This window comes from Eptesicus fuscus, chromosome 13, assembly GCF_027574615.1.
Source record: "Eptesicus fuscus isolate TK198812 chromosome 13, DD_ASM_mEF_20220401, whole genome shotgun sequence".
In the NCBI taxonomy this organism is placed as follows: Eukaryota; Metazoa; Chordata; class Mammalia; order Chiroptera; family Vespertilionidae; genus Eptesicus; species Eptesicus fuscus.
In genome coordinates this window covers 55,703,341-55,721,637 of record NC_072485.1, presented here as the reverse complement: position 1 = coordinate 55,721,637, position 18,297 = coordinate 55,703,341, and the positions used below count along the sequence as shown (strand labels likewise).

The window sequence follows — 18,297 nt, the reverse complement described above, 5'->3', positions numbered from 1 at the left end:
CTTGGTTTGGGCTTTATCCTGGGGACACTGGGCCCCCTGAAGACCTGGGAGTCTGGCTGAGGCCCCTCTCAGCTCGCACAGCCCATAGTAAGTAACATTCAAACACACACATCCTCATTTTACCTCTGGCCCTCTTTCTGCCACTCCACTCTGGGGTCCTGAGTGTCTCAGATCTACTCACACTCCCGGATCTCCCGCCCCAGGTTGCTCCTAAGCCCTGATTTCTGAATGAGCAGAGGCTGATGCTGAACTCCAGGGCCACTGTCAGGAAGCTAAAGGCAGCCAGCTCAGACCCTAAACCAAGAACAAAGGGGCACATACTCAGGGTTCTCATTACCCCTCACCAGGAATCCCGGGTAACCCTTTCCTGTGGCTGACATCCTGGTGTGATGCCCACCAGACATGGCAACCCTCGCCCCTGGCAGCAGGGAGAGAGCCAGGCCTTCCTGTCCACCAGACCCCTCTACCATCTGCTCAGCATTCCGAATCCAAAATACGCTGCCCTGTGTTCTCTCATGCATCCAAACCTTAGCCCATCTTATTTTACCTGGGATCTCATTCTTGCCTGCCCGACTCACCTAGCTCCCTCCTCCTCTTAAGCCTCCAATTTGATTTTTCACTGTGGGCCAGATTGCTCACTTGGTCATACTTGTCAAAAATATGCATGCTTGGCCTCACCCAGATCTGCAAAATCGGAAACTCTGAGGCTGGAGCCCAGGGTTCTGCATATTTACCAAGCCCCCCAGGTAATGCTGATGCACAATGAAGCTTACAAACCACTGCTGTGGAGGAAGAGATGCATGCTTGGAATCTCTCTCTGGCCCCCTAGGACCTTTCTCTGCACACTCCCTCTCCTGCTATTAACTGTCTGAAAGAATGAATTAATTGGTTTCCCTATTGCCAAATTACACTAATATAATTGAGCACTGCCATCTCATTTCTTGATTGCATTCCGCCTTGGCTTTTCTTAGGAGGTTTCTACCCAGATATTAGGGCACAGCAGAAAATACACACATGCATGCGCGCGCGCGCACACACACACACACGTGTGCACACCTGAGACCTAACACTTATGGAGGATACGTCACAATGCCAGGCACCCTGCTTCATGCATAGCACAGTGTTTGGTGCTCAGAGCAGCCCCATGAGGACACTCTCATGCCTCTAGAGCAGGTGAAGATGCATGGGCAAGTTCAGCAACTTGCTTAAGGCCTCACCTCCAGTGGGCAGAGCTAAATCCAAACCCTGGTCTGCATGGTCGTGACCATTTGCACTACCCTGACTACTCTGAGGGGGGCTGGTCTCAAGTTCAGGAGATCTCCCCCAAGTTTGCATCAGAATCCCCTCAGAGCCCTAAGAAATACAGATGCTGAAGCCTCCCCCAGGCCTGTATCTGTCAGGGAGACAGCTGGGCATGTGTACTGTTTTGACAACTCCACAGGCTCCTGGCAAAGGACTACTGGACATGTGCCCGGGTCATGCCACTGGTGAAAGCAATGTCTGGAAAGAGAACTCACGTTTCTTGATTCCAGGAACAGTGCTCTTCCAACCTCCCCACACTGCCTCACATGTTGCGGTGCTCCCAGTGGTCAAAATGGGTTCTCTACAGCCTCTCGAGGTGCATCTGGGCGCGCGCGCACACACAAACACACACACGAGCGCGCACACACACACACACGTGCGCGCACACACACACACACACGTGCTCACACAGAGGTCCACACACATACATGAATGCATACACACACAAACGAGTTCTTGGTATCAGGCTAATCACCTTTCAGTCACAGGGCAGCTTTCCTGTCCCCACTTAGGGCCACGACTGAACTTGAGTGTGGCTGAGGAGGTCCCTCCTCCAGGTGGTTTGGATGGGGTTAAATGAGGCAAGGCTAGGGGAGCTGGGGGGAGGTGGCAGAAAGCCCCTTTCTACTCCCTCCGCCACCTTTCTTCCTCCTCCTCCTCCGGCAGACTCCTCAGTGAGGCCACCAAGGCCCCCTCCTCCACCTGTGATGGCCCATGCCTGACTGAGACGGGTGTGCACAGGACAGGAGGTTTCCATGGCACCAGTGATCATGGGAGCAGCTTTTAAATAGCCCTGGTTTACACAGAACAAGGTGAAAAGACTCCGACATCAGCCTGAGACAATAATTTCACCAAAAGCCTGATTCGGGGGCTTAGTCTGCTCCACTTTTATCAATGGGCTTTCCCCAAATCAACACACGACTGCAGCATGATTGAAAGGAATGCTTCAGCAGGCAGACGGATTAGACTTGCACAGCACCTGCCTCCTGAGGGAGCTTCCCTAGGCAGGATGGAGAATCCAGCACCGCTACTTAACGAATCCCTCCTCTTGGTGCCCCAGGATGCCTCCTGCCTCCTTCACAATGACGAGCTGGAATCAGGCAATTTCCAATTGCAATTCAAGGAGAAATGGAAGGAGACTTCCAGAAGCAAAGGATCATGGGAGTTGGGCTCTGTTCAGACTGTGGGAAGCAGGGTCCTGCCTCTGCTATAGGGGCTAGAAAGGATTTCACAGTCATCTGTGAGAGAGGCTAGGGTGAAACTGCCTCTAGCTCCCGGAAGATGCCATCTCCACCAGCCAAGAGCACGCCCAGCAGAGCAGAGAGCTAAGGTCCTCTAATCCTGAGCTCCCAGGTTAAAGACTAGATTTTTCTTCCTATTGCAGTTACCAGAGTACAGCCTCCCATCAGGCTGACCAAACATTAGCTACAAAGCCAAGTGCACAGGTGAATGAGACAGAAGAGTGTAAGAAATGGAGTGGCCATGTATTCTAGATGTTTCTTTATGATACCCTCTTCTACTAGTAGAGTTGCTCTTCCATCCCTCCCATGCAATGAGGTCTATGTCTCCAGACAGAGGTAGCCACTGAGTACTTTGTGGGAAGGGGGTTTCTCTTAAATATATCTTTTGAAGGGGTGAGGGCATAAAAGCTCCTTCATTTATTAAACTTTAATTTGCCTATGAATTGTCTGTGAGGTCTTGTTAAAATGCAAATTCTGACCATAGCCATAGCTGGGGTGGCTCAAAGGGTCACAGGTTCAATTTCTGGTCAGGGCACATACCAGGTTGTGGGTTCCATCATATTTTTGATTAAAAATATGCAAATTCTGATTCAAAAGATTTGGGGCTAGGCCCATGGTTCTACATTCCTAACAAACTTACATGTAATGCCATTAATGCTGGGCCACAGACCATACTCTTATTAACAAGTGTTTAAAGCATGAAAAGTGTCCAGGGGAAAGAATAAAGAAGAAGGAAAGGGAAAAAGAGAGATAGAAGAAAGAAAGAAAAAGAAAGAAAGATAGAAAGAAAGAAAGAAAGAAAGAAGAAAAATAGAACCAGTGCATGTTGGCAAATCCAAGTCTCAACTCCACATCCTGGGGCATCTCAGAGCTGGCCCTAAACTCAGACAAAATAATAGTCTGCTCCTTGGGTAGTCCCCACCCTGAGAGAAAAAAAAATATTACCTTTTCCCAGCCAATCTGACTCATCCACTTTGTGCTAAGACACTCACCCACCCTTTGCACTAGAAGCCCCCATGAAAGAAACAAAACTAAGGGGATGACATTTTGACCCATTAGCATCTTAAGGGACACATGGTAGATTCCTTAATAGGGTCTGGGGAAATAGTACTGTATAAGTAAGAGCCCTGACTTGAACTCAGACCTGGATTCCAGCTCTGCCTGGAATCTTGTACAAGTCCCTGTCACTTATTCACTTCATATTTAGTAAACATTTACTATGTGCTGGGCCCTGAGTCTGCCAATCAAGAGCCTGAGAAGCTTTGGAGGTTGGGAGAAATGACCTGGTTTGTGTGACTGGGCCAGGGTGATGAAACGAAAGGCCACCTTTACAGCCCTCTCCTTTTCCCAGTCTAATGTATCTCTCTTTCCAACTCTGTTTCGAGGAGCAAAGTACCAGTTATTTTTAAGAAACAAAAATAATCTGTCCTATTAAGGGAGAGATATTTTAAAACCACTGAATGGATTTTTCCTTCCCCTGCTTTTATTGATACATCTCCTCTCCTTCCAGTTCTAAAATAAGCGCCCTGTCTGCCCATACACTAATCCAAAGGCAACACACTGCAGATGGCGGGGGCCTGGGGGAGCCAGGCAGAGGTCGCTTGGAAGGCACCAGACCTGGAGCACACAACAGGCAGCCCGGCCAGCCTGGCCTCGCCCGTGGCCGGCTTCCTCCGAATCCAGGTGACGCGACGGTCTTCAAAACAGCCGTGGAATGTGGCGAGAGTTGGCTTTTGCAAAAGACAAACTTCTGACCGAATTCCAGTTCTTTGGAATGGAAAACCAGCAGCTTCCTGTTACAAAATGTACCAACAGTTCATGCGGAATACACAAGTGTGGGCAATTCATATTCTTTGAATCTAAATGCGGCTAAAAATATAATGGAGCTGGCATATTTTTAGCCAGGTAAACATTTTTAGGGGCCAGGTCAAATTTACATTGGACTTTGCTCTGTGACGCAGAGAAGAAATGATTCCAAATGAGTGAGAAGCAGGAACCAAAGGGGGAAGCACACCGTCCACCAGGCAGTTGGGAGTCCCTGATTCCTGGTGACCATCTCCGTGTGGGGGTCCTTTCTCAGTAGAGAGACAGCACCTGACAGAGGACAGAGCCCAGGCTGCTGTAGGAGGCAAGTCTCAGCTGGGTTTCCTCTCAGGCAGAAGAACCTTAAACAAGATTTCCTCTGTGCCCTCAGTTGTCTCTGTCTCTCCTCCCCACCCTCAACGAGTTCGGGGTCCAATCAGAAGCAGCACAGAGGGAGGACCACCCAGTGGGCAAGGAGGCAGGCTCTGCCCGAGTGTCAGGCCTGGCTCCTCCACTTTCAGGTGGGTGACCTTAGGCAAGCTGTTATGCTCTTCAGGCCTTGCTTTACCTGTAAAATGGAGACCGTAACAAACTTGCCTACCTCAAAGGTTACTGCTTTTGTGATCACGAGATGGGAAAATCCATATAAAATGCTTAGAAGAGTACCCAGCACATAGTAAGTGCTCAGTAAGTAATGGTGATTGTATCTGTCCCACGCCAGGCACACTTACACACACTAACTGCCTTAATCCACATGACCCAATGAAGTGCTGTACTCTCCCTGGGGAAACTGAGGCTTGGCAGGGCTGACTTGTCCAAGCTGCTGCCCAACGACTATTTACTGAGTGCCTACTGTGTTCCAGGCCCTACACTAGCACTGGGGAAGTTAGCAAATAAATGAGGAGGTAGGATTTTAATCTGGGTCTCTCTGACTTCCTGGAGTGGAGGGCGTCTAAGAGGCTGGGCAGAAAAAGCATGAACATGAAATCAAAGAGTTCCAGTACTGACCAGGCGGTCTTGGTCAAGTTTCTGACCTTCTTGGGGCCTCATATCTAAAATGGATGGAATGCCACCGGTCTCATCACCTTGTTGTGAGGCTTAAGTGAGACGTATGCGCCAAGTGTCTGGCCCATGGGAGGTATTCAATGGTGATCTGTTGCCACAATTATACCAGCCACAAAGAGGTTCTGGTTTTCTGATTCATTGAGCCAAATGTAAAAGCTGTCCAGTAAGAAGGAATCAAGAATACTTAACTACTTGGTAGAAGGAAGAGATAAAGAACATAGCTCAAGGCTGTTTCCAATTCTTCAAACCATCGGGGCCATTAGAGCAGAACATCTGATCCCTATGAGTGAGCTGGAAAGAACACTGGGCCAGGAATCTGGAGGCCTGGGTTCCAGTTTTTGCTCTGCCTTCCGAGCTGAGAGAAGTGGGCATGTCATGCCCCTCCTTGGGCCATGGTCTCCCCATCCATACAAAGAACCTGTGGGAATAGATGGCTCTAGACTGGCTCAGATGTCCCAAGTCTTTGAGGCATAGATCATATAGACGTCCCAAGTAAGCCTGGTCATTCTAAATCTAGTTTTGTCACCTAAATGGCGCTTTTCTCTCCAGGGCTGGCCTTTCTCCATCCAGAGACAATTAACAACCAAAGTTAGCACACCGGAAGGTCTGACAGCTCAGGGACACTTGCAGCCCACACATTTTGACGTAAACATGCGTCACTCGCAGGTCTGAAAAGAATCAAAGCAAACCAGCGTGAAACAGGGACTGTCTGCAGAGCTGTAGCCTAGCAGCCTGTGGCAGGACAGGAAAGAGGTCCTGCCAGCTGTTCCGCACATGGATCCCGCCAGGCCCAGCAGCACAGGGGTGACCTGGGGGACAGCAGCCACAGCAGTGAGAGAAGGAGATCGTGCCAGATTGCAGCAGATTGGGGCTCCTCATTCTATCAACGTGGAGCCTCTGGACACAGACTGGGGCAGGCACAGGAGACCCGACCAGAAGGAACAGGGAGAGGCCAAGCCCAGGAAACGGGGAGCGGGCTCCCAGGAGAAGAGAGTTAGGAGGCTTGATAGTCTTCGGCAGCATCTCTGTAAAGGACTTGGCCTCTTCCTATTACTGGCAGAAGAAGGCGGCGGTTAGGAGCATAGATTTTAGAATCCGGAACACCCAGGTTCAAATCCTGCCACTGTCCATACCAGCTGTGTGACCTGAACAAGTTCCATGACCTCTCTCAGGCTAGACCTCACTGATTCTTCATTTTCTCCTTACTGGCAAAACAGGGTCAATAATAGCTCAGAAAGTTCGTGTAAGGATTACATGAGATTAAGTATGGAAACGGCACAGAAGTGGTTGCTGTGATCATTATTCCTAGAGGGCTTGCCTCATCTGAGGACTCTCTAACGACCCCCCCCCGCCCACTTTCCATAACAAACTAAAATCTTTCAGAACCCTTCTCAGGTGCCCCTTCCAAAGTTTGGGGGGCACCAAAGCCCATAGTGTTCTCTCCCCCTCCCAGTCTGCAGTACTGCCATTATCACACCTTGACAAATCTTCTTCCACTGAGCAGCCAGACAGTTTGGACATTGTAAACATCCTTGTGTAAAGGAATCTGCCCATTGCCTCCACCCAGCCAGAGCAGGCGAGTTTCCCTAAGACCCAACATTGGGGAGCTTTGATGCTGACCCCAGACAGTGTTCAGGTTGCCCGTTCTGTGTCTCCTATGCTTGGCCACCCTCCGTCACTTCTCAGTTCACATCCCAAGAGGGAGTTCTGCAGGGTCCGTATGGCTGAGCCACAGCTTTATGAACACAGCTGGAGCTCACTGTCCACATATTCCTGTTTCTCAGTTCTTCCTTTTATTTTCCCACTCGCATCCTTCTTTTCTCCTGCAAATATTAACTAAGAACCCACTTGGACCAGGAGGGATCAGAAGAGACACATCCTTGACCTCACGGAAGCCATGGTCTAGCTAAATAAATATTCACAGTCCAAGCTGTGGGGGCTACAGAGCAGGCTATGAGAGCGACTGACACTGCATCCAGACCACGGTGGTAGCAGAAGGCTTTCTGGAGGAGGTGACACTAAGCCTCAACTTGAGTGGTAAAGGATAGGGAAGATTTATCCAGACAAAGGAGACCTAAGTAGTGGGAGGAGAAAGGGGGTCAATGCAGAGAAAAGAACTTGCCTCCACTCATACTCCTCACCTTCTCAATGCCTAGACTGGTGGGACTCAACCAGGGGTTTTAATATATTCTTAAATTTAAAAAAATGTCTTATATATTTTCAACCTTGGAACTTCCTTAGAATTTTACAAGAGATTACCAAGTCAAACTGGATATTATGATTTCCATAAAATATCAGCAACCATTCTCATGAAAGAACAAGGAACTAAGCCAAGATTCTCATGCTACCCCAGGAAGGAAATAAGGAATCCTGATCCTAAACCTAGTGAAATTAACTTGGCCAGGCTATTAATTGTAAATGAGTGCATTCACACACACACACACACACACACACACACACGCACGCACATACTCCTATTGGATCTACGTTCTCATGGGTACATGGTAGATGTCAAGGGGATTGCTAATTTAAAAGTCTGGTTTTATTTTCCAACATTTTATTGTGAAAAACTCCACACACACAGGAAAGTTGAGAGAATTGTACATATTAACATTTGCTTGCTCCTTCTTTCTGTAGATACACTCACTCTTCCTTTTCCTGAACCATTGGAAAGTTAGTTGCTGACATCAAGACAATTCACCTCTAAATATTTCAGCATGTATCTCCCTGGCAAAAGGACATTTTCTTACCTAACCCCAGTACCACTAAGATCAATGGAATAATACCATCTAATATGCAATCTATGTTCAAATATCTCCACTTGTCTCCAAAATGACCTTCCTAGCACTTATGGTTTTCCTCATCCAGGACCCAGTCAAGGAGTTCTCATTGGGTTTGGTTATTAAGGTCTTTGGCCTCATTTTCTGGAATGGTCTGTTACCTGCCATTTAAAATGTTTTATCTCTCATGACACTGACAGTTTTGAAGATCTGTTGTATTAAGGAGTGATCCATAATCTGAATTTATCTGATTGCTTCCTCTTGCCAACAAATGATTTTGGTCCAATTCCCTATTTTCCCCTTCCTCTGTCTAAAACCAGCCCTGCCAATTACACTCAATGATAACACTTAGTGAAACTTGAGGCCTCAGAGAACTTGGAATTTCACACATCCCAGATTGGGTTAACTGATATTATTAAGCTGGCATATGGATCCAGCCAATGGAAATTTTACAGCAATTTACTTTGATTCAGTATTTTATAATATCTTTTCAAATATTTTTATCAAAGTGCTATCACACTTGCTACTTAAGAACCTTGACTTTGGGGTCAAACAGATATGAATTCAATGCCTGGGTCGGCCACTTTGCTAGTTCTGCTAGATGGAAAAGTAGCTGAAACTCTCAGCCTTGGTTTCCTTAGGGTGCAAGATGCTTAAACCAGTGCCTCATTCATAATAACTGCCTCTATTAAGCTTCACAATAACTCTTCAAAAGAAGCAGTGTAGGTATTATCCTGTCTTTTTTATAGATGAGGTAACTGAAGCTCAAAAGACAATGTGACTTATTGAAGGTTACACAGCAAAATGTCAAAAGAGACAACGAGAGCCCTAGCCAGTTTGGTTCAGTGGATAGAGCGTTGGCCCAGGAACTGAAGGGTCCTAGGTTCGATTCCAGTCAAGGGCACATACTTTAGTTGCAGGTTCCCCGGCCCTGGTCTGAGTGCGTGCAGGAGGCAACCAATCGATGTCTTTCCTCTCCCTTCCATTCTCTAAAAATCAATGGAAAAATATTCTCAAGTGAGGATTAACAGAGAGAGAGAGAGAGAGAGAGAGAGAGAGAGAGAGAGAGAGAGAGAGAGACTAGAATCAAAGTCACTGACTTCCAGAACTATCACTTCTATTTCTCTTCAGGAAGTAGCATCTACCTCATGGGATATTGTGAGGATTAAATGAAATTATACATTTCTGTTGTTATGCATTCTGCTTATGCTGAGACTGAAGTTTGTTCAGTGTCAGTGACCATTATGATCATTATTTTTATTGTGTCATATTTCCATGAGTAACTGATTTTGTTCAAAGGCCCCCAAAGATCTCTGGTAGGCTCATAATTATTTTGACCAAACCCCCATTTCTATCTTCTGTCTCACCAAGACAGAAGGGTTGGAACAACCCAACATTCACTGAAGGTATTAAGGTTTCACTTGGAAGGGGAGACAGAATATTCGGGGGCTGTGGGGCCATTGTTTGCAAAAACAAGAGAGGGTCTGTTTTCCTTGGGAAAGGAAGCACTAAACCATGAGTCATTCTTTAGGTTCTGAGTGGGAGACTAGGGTTCCTGCACAAACTTGTGTGTCACTCACCATTGTCTTATGTGGACTGAAGCACAAAGCCTGACCCAGTTTTGTTCTCAAAATCACATGGCCCATTCTGCCCAAGACATTCTAGAAACACATTGTCCATCTCCTTGAACAATGTGGCCGAGTCACCATTGAAAAAGAAAAGACAGAGTTGCCATTGAAATTGACCGTATGGCTATTGGTAAAACCACTGGGCAGCTGGCCATGCCTTGAGGCACCTTAATAACCAAACTGACCACAAGGTCTAGCTCCCACCACCATCAGGCCAGGCATGGAAAAAGAGGGCTTCCCTTCTGCCCTCAGAAAAACAAGGAACCATTCTAAAGTCCAGTCAGTGGGACTGTTCCACTCTTGGTCTTGGGCAGGGTCATTGGTGTGATCATCTCCACTGTGCCAGCTCAGACTGGGTGTACAAAGGTGCCTTCCTATACATTTGGTTTGCAGCAGACCCCTCAGTGTGGTTAGTGCTGTAGGGATGGCATTTCTGGGACCAAAATGTAGAGGTTGCAGTTCACAACTCTGGATATGACTCCATTGGAGGAGATTGCCCTTCATTTACTCTCACTCCCCATTCATCTAACCAAAGCCCTGCTATGCTCTCTGCTTTCACAGTGCAAGCCATCTGTCCTTTCATGTAACCAACCGTGCACTTGGGAGGCAGAGAAGTAGGGTGGAAAGAACATGAGCTTGGAATGAGGAATAGTTTTCACACTTGGCAGTGACCTTTGGTAATAGAAATAGGCAATACCTATTCCTTGCTTAGTACATGGCAGGCACGGTGCTCAGCAGCCTACTTGTATCAATATTTCTGCTTTATAGATGAAGACACTGACATTTAGGTGTTAAATATCTTGCCCAAAGCTTGGCTTCCTCCTATAAAACCCATAGACTGCTTTACATTTTACCCAGTTTCGTGTGTCTCAAATTGAATTATAAATACATCGCAGACTACCGGGCACATAGCAGATGCTCCACAAAAGTTCCCTTCCCTGCTGCTGAGGCTGATTCTAAGAAATCTCTGACCTTAAGCCAAAATCTCACTGGGTGGTTTGGCTTTTTCAAGGCTGGCTTCAGGAGCGTCACCAAGGCCTAATTAAAACACCTCTCTCAAGGCTATGTCTCTTATGTCTTATAAGTAAATAAAATGGGACACCAATATTTGGTGCTTCAATCTTGGTCACCGAGAAAAAGAGTGTGAGAAGTGGGAAGCAAATCTAACTCTTCTGAGAGTTGGAAATCAGCTATAATTCCTCCAGCCTGGTCTTTGATGTGTGTGTGCTTACATGTGCTTATTACTTTAAGCTGTTCCATGTGTATGTATTTGTATATGTCTGTATATATATATATGTGTATATACACATATCCAGAAAAAAAAATATATATATATATTCCCCCAATGATACACTAAATAAGCCACTAGTTCCACCCTTAAAGTGTCTTCAGAAAATTAACCTAGGGAATAAGCAATAATATGTGAACTATAAACATTCTTGCATGTTGGCAGATAACCATGCTACACATTCCCCTCCAAGAACTGAGAAAGAGAAGAAAGGGAATAACACAATAGCAAAAAAATGCACTAATCAAATCCATAATCAACTTTGATGCTGGAGCACGGATTCTAATCAAAACACAATGGGGTAAAGTTGCAACAGGTTGTAAGCTTGGAGCTGAGTGCTCTTCCCAGGGGCCTTGCCTGTACTTTCTTTTTAAATATCTAAGACACCCACAGAGGATTTCAATCACTTCTAATTACTCTTTTAAAGAAATGAGTTGCAAGTTGAGCACCAGGCTCCTAAAAACAGGAAATATCAAAGTATTATATATATATGTTTTCCCCCTGCAACTGCTTCTTAAAAATAGGCTAACCTCTCCTCAAATACCTGATGGGCATTCCTTATCTGAAGGTTGACCAGACAGGGTTTCTGAACCAACACAGAGCCAATCTCTAAAACAATTCTTTGTAAATGCTCATAATTTATACACCATGTTAACAGAGCAAATGCTATAAAATGTTCATTCTTGGGGGAAGGCCCAGGTATCCCAGCACCAGGAAGGGAACTTGGGAGGATGTGCTGGTGCAGAGCACAGTCCCCTCCCCAACTGAGGGTCAAGACCCAGCTGCAGGCTGTGGGAGAGATTCAAGGTGAGGGGCTTGGGGATTTGACAGTGGGGCTGCACCTTGGAGCTATTTTCTGGCTTGCTGGCTGTATTAGGTCTTTTCACACTTGATGGAGATGGAGAGCAGGCTTAGGGGAAAATGGGCTGTCACTGGCTGAGGTGAGTTGCTGCATAATAAAAGAAGCCGTGAGAATGGCCTCCTTTCCCCTATAACTACCCTGTTGAATATTCTGAACCCCAAGCTAATAATAATCATCACTATCATTTCCCAAGGGTCTGTTATGAACTGGGTATTTTATGGACACCATCTCCCCAGCTTCTCATAACCGCCTTGCATGCTCAGAATTACTATCCACCAGGAAGCCAGCATGCAAATCCAGTTTTTCAGCTGTGAGAAGACTTTATTCTTTTCTCATCACCTTTTAAGAAGAAGATACTAGGCCCGGTCAGTGTGGCTCAATGGTTGAGCATGGACCTATGAAACGGGAGGTCGGGGTTCAATTCCAGGTCAGGGTACATGCCCGATTGTGGGCTCGATCTCCAGTGTGGGGCATGCAAGAGGCAGCCATTAATGATTCTCTCTCATCATTGATGTTTTATCTCTGTCTCCCTCTCCCTTCGTCTCTGAAATCAATAAAAATATATATGTTTTTAAAAAGAAGATACTAGATACGGAGCAATTACCTACTGCATGAAGGTGCAGCTCCCCTGTGGTGACATCAACTCCTGCTCTGCACCACTGTGTGGCCCTGCTCCTCATCCTTCCCTGTCATGACCACCTCACCTCTTCCCTACCCAGCCATGCCATTCCTGCCTATCACTGCAGCCCAGCCACCTCCTGCCTCCTCCATGAGGCCCTCTGGACTTCTCTAGCCATCAGGGCCCTTCTCTTCCTTTGAAGCCCAAACATACCTCTCAGCCCTGTCTATGATTTGTCCTGTTGCCCTTGGTACATCAGTTATGTCTCCCAACTAGACTATAAAATCCCCAAGGCCCAGCCACGTTTTATTTACCCTGTTCATCTGCTGAACAGCTGAAGGAGGCAGCTACAGAGAGTGGAAAGACCACTGGCCTTCAAGCCAGAACAGCCTGAGCTGGAATCCCTGCTGTACCACACTGGGGCAGGATGACCCTAAGCATGTGTCTCCACCTCGCTGAGTCTCACTTACTCTTGTTGCTCAATGGTTAGAGCAGTGGTCTTATAAATCAGGGCCTGAAAGAAATCAGGAAGTCTCTGGTTATTTCTGTGTAACATCATGGTTAAGGGCATGGAGTTCACAGTCAGACTGTCAAGGTCCTAATTCAACTTCTGCTACTCACAAGGTCATTAACCCAGACTTTGCCTCAGTTTCCTCATAAGTTTCCTCACTTATCTCATTGGATTGTTGTAAGAATCAAATGCGGTATTTTATGTAATACCTTTAGAACAATTCCTGACACATAGGCAATGCTATGTAATGATTTGCCATTATTATATTACTAGTGGTTTGGTGCATGAAATTTGTGCATTGGGGGGGGGGAGGGGAATGCGTTCCCTCAGCCCAGCCTGCACCTCTCCAATCGGAGACCCCTTGGGAGATGTCTGACTGCCGATTTAGGCCTAAACTGGCAGTTGGACATTCCTCTCACAATCTGGAACCGCTGGCTCCTAACCACTCACCTGCCTGCCTGCCTGATCACCCCTAACTGCCCTCCCCTGCTGGCCTGATCTCGCCCCTAACTGCCCTCCCCTGCTAGCCTGATTGCCCCTAACCCTCTGCTGGCCTGATCTCACCCCTAACTGCCCTCCCCTGCTGGCCTGATCTCGCCCCCAACTGCCCTCCCCTGCTGGCCTGATCTTGCCCCCAAATGCCCTCCCCTGCCAGCCTGATCTCATCCCCAACTGCCCTCTCCTGCCAGCCTGATCTCACCCCCAACTACCCTCCCCTGCCGGCCTGATTGCCCCTAACGCCCTGCTGACCTGATCTCACCCCCAACTGTCCTCCTCTGCTGGCCTGATCACCCCTAACTGCCTCTGCCTCGGCCCTCACCACCATGGCTTTGTCCGGAAGGAAGTCTGACATCCAGAAGATGGCCAGTTGACCTGTTCTAATTAGCATATCACCCTTTTATTAGTATAGATAGATTATATAGGATAGGATTGCTTAAATGGGGAAAAAGCTTTTTTCAGCAGGAGGCGATGCTCTTGGCAAACAAAAATACATAATCCCTACATCTGGACTGATAGCCAGCCATATGCACTATACTTCCAAACCGGTCATTAAAAAATTGAACCGCTTTCTTACACATTACACCAAACAGTTGTTGCCCTTAAAACCCCTCCTCAGCCTCACCTTAGGTTCTGCCTTCACAGTTCACCCCAATTTGGTTCTGGGCCTGATCAGAGAGGCAGGGCTGATCACCAGCCCCCACAGCTGCTGGTGAGGCCCAGAGAGAAAGAGAGGCAAGGGGTGATCAACAGCTGCCATGGAGGCTGCTGATCAGACCCTGCTTCTCTCTCTGGGCCTCTCTCTGAGCCTGATCCGCAGTCCCCTCGGACTGACTTCCGGTGTTCGGTCATCCGTTCAGTTGTTTTGGATGTTATGGACCCTGGCTCTTTATATATATATATATAAATTATTGTCATAGGAAATTATTGTTATAGAAAAGGCCATATCTGCTTTAAATGTTACTGTAAGGATGAAATGAGATAATATGTAAAGAGCCTGGCACATCAGGCCCTCAACAAGTGATTCTGCCCTTCCCTCATCTTCCTATTGTGCCTGTTGTACTAGGCAGGTGATTGATGCTCTGATAATCCTTGTGAACCAGTTGATACTTTCTCACAGGCTTAAGAGAATAAGCTATGCCCACATGCCCTATCTCTTAAATAGCTAATTTTATTGTGTTCCTTATTTGCCAGACACTGGGCTAAACACTTCACATATGTTATTTTTCTTAATTCTCACCATTTGTGTGGTTGCTTATGCCCATTTTTACAGATGGGAACACTGAGGGAGGCCCAGATAGGTTAATTGACTAGGTCATCCAGCTATTATTACATGGTAGAGATAGGAAACCATGGATATCTACCTGTCTTTAAAACCTGTGCTATTGACCACTGCACAACCCAGCCTTCTGCCCCAAATGCCCTAAATAAAATGGGACTCAGAGGCCCCAAGATATCATTTGTCATTTAACTTATGGTTTTACTACTAGTATCTTCTAGTGATAACTATCGCACTGGGGACTACCAGATGTCAAGCCAGACACAGCCCTTTAGCCATAATGGAGAGGCTTTCGTACATGGTGAATAGGCACCGTGTCAGACAGACTGGGCAGTAGCTGGGTCCAAAGAAGAAAAAATCCCTTTTACCAAGGTCACTTTGATGCCAGGGTGGTGCAGTGAGAACAAGGATCTTCCACTTGCCACAGAGAAGAGCCCCCAGGAATCCCAGACACGTAAGGAAAGGGCCAGTTGGTGAAAACCAGGATAGCCTACCAGGACGAGGCCAATTTCCTTAGCAGTCCATCTAAACCACCTTCATGGTCAGTGAACAAGATCCCACCGAGGGAAGGCAAGGTGGAATGGGGCATTCTGGGAACTGTGCACCAAAGGTGAGGGAGGGAAGCAAAGCCTTGAGGGATGAGACCATGCCAGCTGCAGAACCTTTTTTTTCAGGCAAGAGGGTGATGAATCACCTTTCCAGAGCCTTCCCAGTGCAAGTCCTCCAACAATGTTCAATAAAGGGTCAAATGGGTGAAGGCAGAACAGCTGCCTGGGTGTGAACAATCAACCCCAGCATCTACTTTCCCTCTCATTCCTCAGGTCCCATCATCAGGCTGGATGTATCACATCCCAGAGTTACTGCTCCGGCCTCCCACATACAGCCCACAACACATCACAAGCCCCACCTCCAAGGATGAAGGGGGAGGAGCGGGGGAGAGGGGGGACTCTGACAGAATGTGCCCGTGAGTTCATTCCCATTTCAGAGCTCGCTGGACAAATCCTGTGGCCAACAGCAGGAAAACAGAGCAGAACACAAAACCTGAGCAGAGACCCGCTGGAGGAGCACTGGGGGAAATCTTGCCTTCCTCCCACACGCCATCACTCAACCCTGTCAGCTTCCAAAAACGTTTAGCAAGTGCAGCAGCAAGGGTCATGCTTATCAGCCTGGTGTGGGAGCTTAATCTGCTTTGAGGGCCTTCTCCAGCCCAGAGCTCCGAAAGTCTGCTTACAATTAGCTTCCAGCTCCAGTTCCTCCATCAGAAAGGCTAGGAATGTGTTGAGTTCTAGCCTCTGATCAGAGAAAGCTCAGGAGAAGGTGGAGACAGCGTCAGCAGAGACTTAAGTGCCAAAAAGGTCAGCTGGTCTGTTGCCACTTCCCCGACACCCAGCCCCAAACTGCCTCCCCCTCTGGCTTCCTGTCTCTCCTGACCAGGACAGTCATATCCGTCAAGTAGGCCTGTCCCCAAAAGTCCCTGATGACTGACTGCCAAGAAAATACAGCGTGCCCCTGCTCCCTCCTACCAGAAGAGGGAAGAAAAAACAGCAGGGAGGGCTGGAGGCCAAGAGAACCGGATTGGCCCCTGCTGATTTCCTTAAAAGAGATTGAATGGCCAGGGCCTGTCACCCAGCCGAATTGGGTGATGTGAGCTCAGTCTGGAAAGGTAGAAGTCACCACTTCTCCTCAAGCCACCCCTCACCCCCACCCCCAGTTACCGGGGATACCAGAACCAGGATCAACTCCCCAGGAAGGAGGGGCTTAGCTTTGGGCCGCCATTCTGAGCAGCCACCCCCACCTCCACCGCCACAGCCAGCCAAGACACTAGGAGTCTCCAGCTGGCTGCCTCAGCCGGGGCACCAGGCACTCCTCCTACTGCAGTCCCAGCACCAAGCCCGGACTTGGACTCCTGTCAGTCCAAAGGATGCAGCAGGGCGGGTCATCTTCAAGCCCAGGGAACAGGTTCACTGCCACCCTCAGACTTTGCAGCTAGGGGGGCATGGAGCCCAACGAGGCCTCTGGTCATTCCTTGTCAGTGATAGAAATCTCTACAGAACTGACAGACAGACAGACGGAGACGATGCTGCTTTGGGGGGCCAAGCCCTCAATATGCAGGACCTATTTCCAGGGCTGCATACGTTTTTTAGAGAACACCTGACTGCGCCCCACCCCGACCCGCACCCCCAAAGGAAGCCTCAGGCGGGCCTGTACCCTGGTCTGATATAGATCCTTAAGGAAACCCGGGCCACACCCACCAGCCAGCCCACTCTCCTCGCGCATCCCCCAACCTGCCGGCCTTAATGGAATGGTTCCCTTCTCCGCCCACAGAGTAGTCCTTTCCCCCCATCCAGCCATGCCAACCCCCCAAAAAAGTATTCACCCATCCCCCCGCCCCACGCACCCCCGAACATGGCCCCGGCACACAGCCTCTCACCTGGGTATCAAACCCGTTCTCCACCGAGCCGCTCTTCCGCAGCGGCAGCCCCTCCCCCGCCGGCTCCTGCAGCCCGTGCGATTTCAGCGGGATCTGGCTGGGAAAGACGGTCTTGCTCACCTCCACCTTGCTTCCCAACTTGAGGTAGCAGGGCTGGGGGCCGGCCCGGGCCGGGGGCACGTGCAGAATGGGCGCGGCGCTGTGCACGGGTTTGGGCAGTCCCGACTTCATTTTGGAGGCGACCAGAATGGCCGGCATCTTCTCCCGGGGCTTCGGTTTTCCCAGCACGTCCCTGGCAGCGGCAGCGGAGGCAACCGCTAAAGGCAGCGCGGGCAGCAGAGCAGGCGCCGGGCTCAGCCCGCGAGGCGCCCACCACCAGTGGAGGGGAAAAAAAAAAAAAAAAAAAAGCCGAGGTCGGGGAGCTCGGAGCAACCCAGCGAGCGCACCTTCGGGGTGCGGGAATGCTGCAGAGGACTGGTCGAGGCGCTCAAACTGGTCCGGCTGGATGGATGGATGCTGCAGTCGGGTCTTACGCCCCTTGGGGGTGGCCTATTCAAGAGCTCTGGGCAGTCAGGGACTGTTGCCTCTTGCGATTCTTCTCCTGGGAACCCGAGGCTTGGAATCCCATATTAATTTGTCACTGCGTCTCCGAAGTGAGGAGGTCCCTTTGGAAGAGAAGCGGCGGGCACACACACGCCTCCCGCTCCGGGAGGCTGCGGTGTGAGCGGCGAGGGAAGGCGCGAACCGCGGAGGAAGGAGAGGGAGGGCGCACGGAGCTCAAGGAGTCTCAAGACCACCGAGAGGAGCACCGCAGTGTCACCCGCGACGCAGAGGCGCGGCGAGAGCCCCCGAAAGGTCTCTCTAGGCGTGACAGTCACCACTTCCCCGAAGCCCCCCGGACAGATAGCACCTTAACGCCTGCGGGTCTGCACATGCTCCGTGAGCTATAGTGCAGCAAGACTAGGGCCGTGGGGCGCGGGCACCGGGACG

The 18,297-nt window shown here is 48.9% G+C and overlaps 1 protein-coding gene across 2 annotated transcripts in view; it reads right to left on the bottom strand.

Annotated features, from left to right (window-relative positions):
- NAV2 (neuron navigator 2) overlaps positions 1–17,706 on the bottom strand; it is a 367,959-nt gene extending 350,253 nt beyond the window's left edge. For both annotated transcript variants that reach the window (XM_008148978.3, XM_008148980.2), the window contains exon 1: positions 17,308–17,706. In XM_008148978.3, coding sequence (XP_008147200.2) covers positions 17,308–17,565 — 258 coding nt within the window. In that variant the 5' untranslated portion in view covers positions 17,566–17,706. The remainder of the gene's footprint in view (positions 1–17,307) is intronic.
- Positions 17,707–18,297: the final 591 nt, after the last annotated feature.